At 36.0% G+C, this 10938-nt stretch overlaps 1 protein-coding gene across 2 annotated transcripts; it reads left to right on the plus strand.

Annotated features, from left to right (window-relative positions):
• The first annotated feature begins 271 nt into the window (after window positions 1-271).
• LOC135223296 (uncharacterized) lies at window positions 272-10938 on the plus strand. 2 transcript variants are annotated; one of them, XR_010316463.1, is made up of 7 exons: window positions 272-489; window positions 6021-6830; window positions 7062-7133; window positions 7281-7349; window positions 7466-7564; window positions 8211-8354; window positions 8776-10938. XR_010316463.1 is itself a non-coding variant. In XM_064261767.1 (6 exons), exons 1-6 carry the CDS (start codon window positions 384-386, stop codon window positions 8273-8275), a joined length of 1221 nt encoding a protein of 406 aa, XP_064117837.1. In that variant the 5' UTR covers window positions 272-383; the 3' UTR covers window positions 8276-8719. The 2 variants fall into 2 exon arrangements, 1 of the variants encoding a protein (XP_064117837.1); XM_064261767.1 differs by lacking the exon at window positions 8776-10938 and having other exon boundaries at window positions 8211-8719.

Genomic DNA, 10938 nt, shown 5'->3' on the forward strand with positions numbered 1-10938 from the left:
CCATTGCATTTTGCTCATTCAAATTTTTCTTTTACAAAAATATTATAAAAATCCCTTATTAACATTTAAAATTTTTTGGTTTACAGACACAGCTACCCTTCTTTTACTTAGACCCAGGAATTCAGGATCCAGAGGCCTCCTGCTTAGACCATGCCCCAGCCAGACGGTCGAAGGGAACTAGTTTTTTCTGAGTTGACCGGAGAACGATCTGTCCGCTATACGCCCGGCGTAGGAATACCATACAACCCGGTACCCTCAAGTTACAACGCCACAACGTCGGAGTTGAAAGAGGACCATCACATCAGTCAAGTATTTCCCTTCTTTCACATAGGTGCTAACTGTTGGATACGTTATCGCCTAAGCGTGCGTTGTTTAAATTCACTATGGCTCCAAAACGTGAGAATACTGCGTCCGATGGAAGTGCCACTAGGAGGAGGAAGACTATATCATTGGAGATGAAATATGACATCGTTAAGCGTTCTTTAAAAGGTGAGTTTTTTTCTTTTTCTCGAGGCCAAGGTTTGCCTTCAAGTTCATAGAATATGGCATTAAAAATTAGTAAACTATCGTTCAGACCATAGGAAAGTCTTAGGCAAATGATATTCCACATTTTTATTAAGATTATCAGGATAAAACATGTGGCCATGACACAATAGCGATCTCCCGGCCCTGGCGCTCTTCTGGAAATACCGAGTGAAAAAGATGAAAATTTAACGATCAGTGTATTTTACCCTAATGTAATTTGTAAGTTTTCATGCTTTTTTGTTTTAAATTAGTATGAAAAATCTGTTACAAGGTATTTTTATTTTTTTATTCATATTTATGATACAAAGCATTACTTATGTTCAGTCGCAGTCTTTGTAACGGCCCGTCACCTGATCATGACACACGAGGTTGTTCAGTCGTGCTCGCTTAATAAAATGAACCCCCCCCCACCTCACGTGGTCAGGAGATGAGGTTTTTCAGTCGAGCTCGCATAATAAAATGAATTCACTAACGTACTAAAACATATCAGTAAATAAATTTATTTCATTTCTTCAACCATAGTTCAGTTCAGGATCTCCTTTTTCGCTGGGTTTTCCAGTTTCTGCTGCAAGAACGTAGTTTCTGGTGATAGTTCACTCTCGACGTGGTTCGGAAGTCACGTAAAGCCGTTGGTCCCGTTGCTGAATAACCACTGGTTCCATGCAACGTAAAAGCACCAAACAAACAAAGCAAGAACGTAGTCTATAGCGTTATCACTGAGCGGAGCGTCCACGCCCTCACTCTACCAGGTATCGGCAAACTGAAGTGAATCTGAAGTTCTGAACGTCTATGGGCAATGCGGATGCTGGAGACAGAACGTGACTATTTTGGGGGTTAATTATAACTCATTTTGTTAATGGAACTTCAGTCTTTTGAAAGGTTTCTAATAATTTCATTTTCTTGTTTGACCAATTGAATATAGAGTGAAAAGGTGCAAATTAGCGATCGATGTGTTGAATTTGCCCTACTGTAATTTTAAGTTTTCGTGCTTTTACGTTTAAAATTTATATTTTAAAAAATGTATTACATAGGTTTTTTTTGTACATAAATATGATACTGTTAGGACCAGAGAGTAAGACAGGTAGCTGGGTACTGATAATTTATTATTGTTGTTTTTGATTAAGCAGACCTTGTGTCAGCACGGGCTCTTGTTCACAGAGCAGCCCGTAATAATTTATTACAGGTAAAACAGGCTATAAAGGAGGATGCGGACGGATATGTAGTAGTGTCCTGCCTTAACGGAGAGAAACTGGGACTGGGCCAGAAGGGTTTGTGTTTTCTCGGAGACACATTTAAAGATAATGAGATATACAAATAGTGAAATTACATGAGCTATACATCTGCGGAAGGCCGCGGAACGCCTTAACAAGCGTGAAATGAAGAATTTCTTGAGATCTATAAAAATGACAGAGAAGGTAAAAGGCCTTTATTTGTATTGCACGAGATGCTTTGATGAAGAAAGCATGGGAAAAAAAAAGTCACAATTTTGGCTGGGGAAAAAGTCATAATTTTGGCCAGGAACAAAAGTCGCATTAATTTATAGTGCGGTAATACGTCATAAAGAAAATTTCACAATATTTCTTGGGGGTCTTTATCATTATCATATTGACAGTCTTTTGTTCATGTTTTTATAATAATTCCCAACTGGATTGTACTAAACACACAGCAAAGGTGAATACATACCAGGTTAAAATTTACCCCTGGAGTTCAGTATCTAATAAAGATTAATGTGACTTTTTTCCTGTAACTTTTTTTTTTTTGCCTGTGGCATTTTTACCGGAATTCCGGAACCACTAAGTACGTATTTGTGTAGAATGTAAGAGAAAGTACAGGAAAAAAAGGGGCAACAAGTCAGGATGAGGAAATTATTATGAGAAAGGACTTAAGAGGAAAAATCCCAGATCATCAAGAACCTGGAAAGTTATGTTGTAAAAAAAACACACACACACACACAAAGTAATACAGGAGAAGAAATCAATGGAAGAACTACAGTTACTGAAAGAAGATTGCAGATCATACAAAGAACAATTAGAGAAGGCAGTTGGAAAAATAGCTGAAAACATTAGGACAGTCAGTAACCAATGGAGTCTCATAGAAAACCTGAAAACCCAAAATGAGAACCTACTGAATGGCATGGAAAACAAAGAAAGTATAACCATGGAAAGGCTCACTAAAACAACTTCCAGATCAGTTAATGGAAAACAAAGAAAGTATAACCATGGAAAGGCTCACTAAAACAACTTCCAGATCAGTTAGAAACCCTGATGACGAGCAAGGTTTAAATAGCAAAGCCCTTGACAGGGATCATGATCAAAAGGGATTGAAGGAAAGCAAGGAATCCATGGAAAATTAAAGTTTCTAAAGATAAGGATAAGCTAACAAGAGCAGTGTGCAGGTTCTTTAGAGCTGGAAATTGCATGAAAGATTCTTGTGAGTACCTGCATGTGTGGAAAAGCAGAACCTATAAAGAACCCAGGACAGAAAAGAGGTAGGCCAAAGGATAATATGCAAGTTCCTCAAAGAGGTAATATGACAGAAACTGTAAATATAGTCACTGGGTCATTCACCAGAATAGGGGTATAGTACAAGGAAACGAAGTAGGCCAAAGATTAGAACGTGAGCATTTCAAAGAGGGGAACTGCAAATATGGAAGAAACTGTAAATACAGTCACAGAATCAGTAGTCAAAATAGGTCTGTAGTACATGGAAGGAAAGGCACATACTATTATGAGCCAGAATAAAAGTGTGAGCAGAGATGAGGAGTATATGTGCAAGTTTTTTTTTAAATAGGAAACCATGTCCATGGAATAAGATGGGCTGCTGCTTCAGGTGCTAGGTACAGCACAAAACCTTGAAAGAAATAGCCAGATGAGGAAAACAACTAAAGAATTCATAACAAACAATGAGATGGATATGCTAAGACTGAGTTTGGTTTGGAGGAAGTGGCAAACATGATACTTTTTTTTTTTTTTTTTTTTTTTTTTTTTTTTTTAAAAGGAATATGCAAGCAGAGAAGCCAAACCCTGTGTCATGGGCAGAAGTAGTAAGATACCCCATAGTATCCAACATGGGAGGACCATACCTAGGAAGAGGTCAGTAGGTATAGAGGTGTGCAAGACAAAAAAAAATTGTAAAAAGACAAGAAGTATAAAGAAAACAGATCATACACTAACTGTGGAATGTATTATGTAAATATTAGGGACACAATTAGTATCTTTGACAGAAATAATCATAAAGGTGGGGACCCAGTAATAGTGTGCTTAACAGAAACTCGCCTTCATGAAAATGAATGTGGAAATAACTGTTTACAGGGTGTTCCATAACAACAGGAGGGATGTAGGAGTCCTAAAAGGCATAAAGAATGAGCTGGCAAGTGTCACTGTACAAACTAAAGGAGAAAACATAGCTCATGAATCTATCTGGGTCAGCATTAACAATGGTGCAAACAAGATATGGCTAGGTGTTATATATACCCCACAGGAAAATAAATGCAAAAATTACCAGCTGTTAATCATGTACTCCTTAATAGAAGAGGAAATAAATAAAGCAGAGGATAACAAGGAAAAAGTGATGATCCTTGGGGACTCCAACTGCAAAATAGGAAAAGTCATCTCCAACAGTAAGGAAGAAGTGGCTAAAAGAGAAAAAGCATTGTTGAAACTAGTAATCTAACAAGATAAACTATTGTTATTAAATAATCACAGAAAATGCATTGGAACTTGGACAACACTACAAAACATGCAGAAGTCTATTACAGGCAGTCCCCGGTTTACGACAGTTTCGGCTTATGACCACCCAAGGTTACGATGCTTTCACAGTTAACATTCATCAGAAATTATTCCCAGGTTTACGGCACATTTCAGCGTTACGTCACCGATCTGACGGAAGAAATATGACTCCATAAAGGCAAAATATTCAATATTTTAAGGGTTTTTTTTATGAAAAATTCAATAAAAATGCAGTTTATATAGTTTTTAATCCATTAAAAGTAAGGTGTTCTTAGGATTTTTGACAATGTTCTGGCTCACGACAATTTTCGGCTTACGAAGCATCTCAAGACCGGAACTAAATTAAAAATAAAGTTGTAAATAACAAGGCTCATAAGAATAGTGTAATGTGCCCGCAACTGTGTTTGTGGAGTGACCGCTTAGGAACCCAGAAATGAACGCTACAGTCCCCCCCACAAGCGATCAAGAGATGAGGTTTTTCAGTCGGGCTCGTTTGATAAAAAATTCATTAACATACTAAAACATAAGACATCTAAGAGTTGCATTAGAGTCGTTTTGTGAACATTACTTTTGAGTAATTGTAATTTAATTGAAGTGTAATTAATTACACATCTCAAGGTAATTGTAATCTTTAATTCTATTGTAACTGAATTGTTCAAAAAATAAAGTAACTTTTTATTTATAATTGAATCACATTCTTATAAAGTGAATTGATTACAATTGTTTCATAAATTGATATTAAAAGGAGACAAAATCGCATATACGTTCTTTTTTTGCAACAATCTGCATTGATTTTTTTCTTCCATGGGATAGGTGTACAAAATATAATTGCGTAAGATAGGATACATATACTGTATGTATTTGTATATTAATTAAAATTTTGAATGATTAAAAGTGAGTACAGGCAGTCCCCGGGTTACGACGTTCCGAGGTTAAGGCGCTTCTCAATTATATTCATCGGACATTATTTCCAGGGTTACGACGCCTACAATGCTCATCTGGCAGCAGAAATATGACACCAAAAATGCAAAATAATCAATATTTGAAGGTTTTTTTTTAGGAAAAATCCAATAAGAATGCAGTTTACATACTTTTAATGCTTGCATTGAAAGTAAGGTTTTCTTAGGATTTTTTACGATGTTCCGGCTTACGACGATTTTCGGCTTACAACGCATCTCAAGAACGGAACCCCCGTCGTAACCTGGGGACTGCCTGTATTGCATTATAACTACAACTGCATTTGGCATTTTTTCTATCCTTGTAATTGTATAGCTGTAGTTTGATAACAGGACAGGTAATTATATTGTAATTGATATAAAAGATTATGTAATTACTCCAAGCCTAATGCTTATATTTTATTAATATGGCAGTTAATTATAACTCATTTTCCGAATGAAACTTCAATCTTTTTAAAGATTTCTTAAAAGTTCACTTTCTTGTTGCTAAATATTGAGTGAAAATGTGCAAATTCAGCAATTGATGTGTTCATGGTGATATTTTACCTTAAAGAATATTTTTGTCATGATCTTATGAGATTACAGTAGTATAGTATAGTACTGTCAGGTACAGTTTGCAGATTACATGGACAGCATGACATATCCCAAACAAATGCATTTACAGTAGTACTGTACAAAGACATCACAACAAATGCCTGTCTAGGTTAACTAATGCTTTTGTACTATACTGTATGCAGATTAGGAGACAGCATGCAGCCAAACTTTTAATAACAAATGCCTGGTATAGGTTAAACGAATACTTTTCTTTCAGGTGAGAACAACACCGACATCGGCCGGGCCCTTGGTTTGAGTAGAACTACTGTTCAGACAATAGTTAAGGCTAAGGAACGTGTCTTACAACATATGAAAGGTGGTGCTTCAATGATGGCTGGTACACATTGTAGTACGTATAGAATAGGCAAGCAACATAACACCAACATTATAGAGATGGAGAGGTTATTGATGGTCTGGCTCGAAGACCAAAACCAACGAAATGTCCCGGTGAGCTATGATTTGATTCGGGAGAAGGCTCTGGAGTTGCATGAGGCAGTAGTATTGAAGAGGGGGAAAGGTAGTGAAAGTGTAACATTTGCAGCCAGCAAGGGCTGGTTTCATCGTTTCAGGTCTCGTGCAAATTTGCACAAACACCTCAATGTGAATGGGGCCTGGGTGAGCCCAAATTTTGTGATGGACTTCCCTGGCTTTGAGAAGGGAGATAGTCTTGATGCTGTTCAGTATAGTATTAAGGTCAAAATGGAGGTGGAAGCTGATGTAACAGAGGTGCTGCAATGCTATGGAGAGGAGCTGTCAGCAGACTATCTCTTTGAGCCGAAACAGCAGATGATCGAGGACGAGGAGGATGAAGAGGCACCATCCCAAAAGGCTCAGTTATTAAGTCCCAAGAGCTTGTCACATCCTGTGGCCCATATTGGGCAAGGGCTGGCAATAAGTGAGGAAAAGGATCCTAATGTGGAAAGGTCTACAAAGCTTCGGAGAACAAAAAGTCTCATTCAATCTACGCTAGAGCTATACGGCTTTAAGATATTAAAGTCTCCAGAACCACCTGCCACTCCTAACGGAGGTAAGAAATTCTTTACTTTTTTTCCTTTCTTTTTTACTATTGTACTGTATTTTAATGAACAATTTTATAAATTGTAATAAATTTTATACAAAAAACTGTCACATACAGTACACTGTACAGTATACATAGTACAGTAGCACAGTACATGTACTGTACTGTACAGTACTACTGTACAGTATGTACTTGTATAGTACTATACATTGCATAACCCAATCATTTTTATCATTGCAGAAGAGAAGTCCCATCTTGATAACGCTGAACCTGTCATGATTGTACCTGTAGTATCCCCACCAGCCTCTCCTGGTAAGGAATTCACTTTTTTTATTTGTTTTACTGTAGTACAGTAATACTATACTTAAAATTGTTTTATACTGTACTGTACAATATAACGGACTACTGTATTATTGTACGTACTGTTGCATTACGTAATATTTTTCATTATCTTTGTAGGATTGAGTTGCCACCTTCGAAGTGATGACCCTTCACTATATGACCCACCAGCCTCTCCAACTCTGTCTGGTAAAGAATTCCTTTTTTTTGTTTATTTTTTTAATATGTATACATACATAAATTGTTTTACTGGGCAGTACTGTACACTGTATGTAATATATTTTTTTTTTTCTTCATCATTCAAGAATTTGGCAGAATGTTCCTAAGTGATGACACAGCTTCCCTTGCTGAATCCTTTGAAGGTTTCCCAGCTCCATCAACTAAACCCCCTCCAGCTTCAACAGGTACAGTACAATATACACACTATGGATTTCTTCTCTTTTTTTTATTAAATTTTGTAAACTGTTATACATTGTAGAAAAAAAAGTGTACCACTTCAGTAGTACATACTTAAATTTATTGTACATACAGTACAGTTTACACAATACTATACATACAGTACTGTACAGATTGTCATTATTCTAGATCCAGAAGTAGTTCCCTCCTCCCATCCCAAATCATCTGTACAGTCTCCAGCTTCATCAGATTCAGTGGTGCCAAATGAATTAATTTTCTTTTGTTTACTGTATTGTATTTTTAGGTTTATAAATTTTTTAAATTGTGTTATAAAATGCTCATTGTACAGTACAGTACTGTAGTATCTCCACCAGCCTCTCCTGGTAAGGAATTCTCTTTTTTTATTTGTTTTACAGTAGTACAGTAGCACTATACTTAAAAATTATATTTTCATAATAAAATAAATTTTTGAACATACTCACCTGGTACATAGTTATATATATATATAGCGTCAAGAGGTTGGACGCTATATATATAACTACCAGGTGAGTTAGATGTTTAAAATTGTTTTATACTGCACTGTACAATATAACAGACTACTGTACGTATTATTGTATTGTTGCATTACCTAATATTTTTCATTATCTTTTCTAGGGTTGAGTCACCACCTTCGAAGTGATGACCATTCACCCTGGTCGGTGTTTCCCCGCATTTTTTGAGTGCCGACCATTTCCCAAAAATTTTCAAGTACAAAATATGACACATTCTCCGAGTTAAGGATTTATGAGTATACCATAGGTGGGCCATGTTGCGTAGTTTGTTTTGGGAATAGTGTGCACTCTCTCAGGTACAAAAGGGATTTTTAAGGCAATTTTTTTTCTACTAATAGGTCGGTATTCCCCCCCTCACCCTACTCGTGAAATTCACTTTTGATAAGGTAAATTGACCATTTGTTTTTGGATTACTATACTAAAAATTTAAAATACAAATTTTTTTTATTCCGGTTTTTTTTTCTTTTTTTGCTCCAAATACTAAAAAATATGCATTGTTGAGTAGTTATTGGTTATTGCAGACATCATATAGCATATTTTCATTACCTTTGAGAATCAAAATGATTTTCAATCCATACCATAATTTTTTAGCATACTCATTTGTTTTTTTGTTTTTTTACCCAACCATTTTTTAGACTTATTTGCCAATGATTTTTCCTCTTGTACAGATTTGCGTAATGGGCCCTAATAAGGAACCACCAGCCAAAAAGAAAAAGAATAGCTATGAAAACTGCTGTATATTTTGTGATACTTCTCTTACGAAGTCATGCCCTGATGATCCAATTGTTGCGAATCCCACCAAACAAGGGTTTGAAACTATTTTTCATGCAGCACAACTTCATCAAGATTATGTGGTTAGTAGACTTTCACCTATTTGGGATGACATTCTAAAAGAAGTGGTTAAGATCAGGTATCACAAAACTGTAGAGCTAATTATACAACAAAAAGAAACATAGTTTATGCAAAAAGAAGCACTACTGAAACTGATAACCAAATGGAGAGGCTATCTTGTCTTTCACGACTCAAGAGGTTAAATACTTCAAAATTCAATGCGAGATCTGACTGCTTTATCTGTGGAAAGTCATTTAAGTGGAAAGAAAAACTCATACCAATATCAACTGGTAAGGAGAATCTACTCGTAACCGTGTGTTAATGCAGCAATAGAAAGAGATGATGATGAAATAAAAATCCAAATACTTGCATAACCTGACATTTTTGCAATGGATGCAAAGTACTACCGTTCTTGTTATTCTCATTTTATTAGTGAGAATAATATCAAGGCAGCTAAAGGGAAAAAGCTGCCATACAAGAAAAATTTTACGAGGATCCAGCTTTCAATCTTCTGTGTGAGTAAATTAAATTAACTGTTGAGTCCACTACACATACAATCACAGCACTTTCCTCTCTTAATGAGCAATTATCTAACTGGTAAGGAGCTTGGGAGCAGTAATATTTATTCAATCAGAATCTAAAAGTTAAACTGGTTAATTATTTTGGTGAAAAACTTTCATTAATTTCGCAATCTTGTTTGCTCTGGGGATGTTAGTATTGGTGAAATCTTACAAAGGGTTGTCCAGTTGCAAATGAGTGTGGATGAATTTGGCAAGTGTGAAGGATTTTAATAATGATACACTAATCCTGCTCAAGGCTGCTGGTATTATTTGCAAAATGATCTCCGGAATCACATCCCAGTCACAAGGGTACACCCCAAGTGGAAAAGTAAATATTAGTGAGTCTAGCCTTTGTTTCAAATGCCCTCCATGATTTCATAGTTTGGTGTACATCAAAGAAAGGTTTTGATGAGGCAATCACAATGCAGAAAGTGATTTGAGCAACAATGACCTTAAAATCCATGCAATTTGCCATGATTTTATTTCTTTGGGATGTAAGGTTGCAATGTCTATCTTTCTCACTAGGTATTAGGATGCATCATGAGCTAGAAGTAGAGAGATTATTGATGACCTGCATAGTTGCGAACACTCCATTAGTTAAGATGACATTCGTAGATTCCTCACTTCAGTTGCAGAAGATCAGCTCTCCTCGCAGGAAGGAATATTTGTTCCAAAGGACCTTTCTCCATTTGACCCAAAAAATTCTTACATTACACTTGATGCAGCAATTGATAATTTTGACAGGAATGAAGAGACTATAGATGGAAAAAATACTACCCACTCTATGGCCATAGAAGTTTATCAAAGATCACCATAAAATGAACCTGAAATACCTGACCCTACTTGAAATGAATGGAATGTATGTATCAATGGACTTCAACCTATTCTGTATAAAAGTGAATCTGCTCCAGTAGAATTGAGGGAAATTATCCACTTGTACTGCACAGACAAATGTTGCAAAGGACATGTGTCAATGCAGACAAGCTGGTCTAGAGTGTATAGAGGTCTGTTCCTGGTTATCTCAGCAGTGGGATAATCCATTCAAAAAGAAGGAACAAAAGGTTGAGGGTATTGGAACTGAAAGAGATTTTGATGACAAGATTTAATGTGAACCAATGTTAGAATTTTTAGACCTGTTTCATGTTTCTGAAATTATATCTCTGCTGATAAACTTGGGTAATACTTCAATACTTCATTTATTTATTATTAAGTATTAAATGTAAGAATAATTGTTTTGTTTGAGGAAAAAAAAAACAAATTACCTCACCTCTTTGCAAATTCACTATTTCATTGATGATGTAACTTGTACTCCTTACCTCTGTTAGTCATTTAGAGTTAACTATTATGTTGATACTTGTATTTCCAATCACATCTGCTAGTCATTTAGAGTTAGCTATTAAGTTGATACTTTTACTATTTCCAATCACATCTGCTAGTCAT

This window comes from Macrobrachium nipponense, chromosome 8 (genome assembly GCF_015104395.2).
Source record: "Macrobrachium nipponense isolate FS-2020 chromosome 8, ASM1510439v2, whole genome shotgun sequence".
Lineage (NCBI taxonomy): Eukaryota > Metazoa > Arthropoda > Malacostraca > Decapoda > Palaemonidae > Macrobrachium > Macrobrachium nipponense.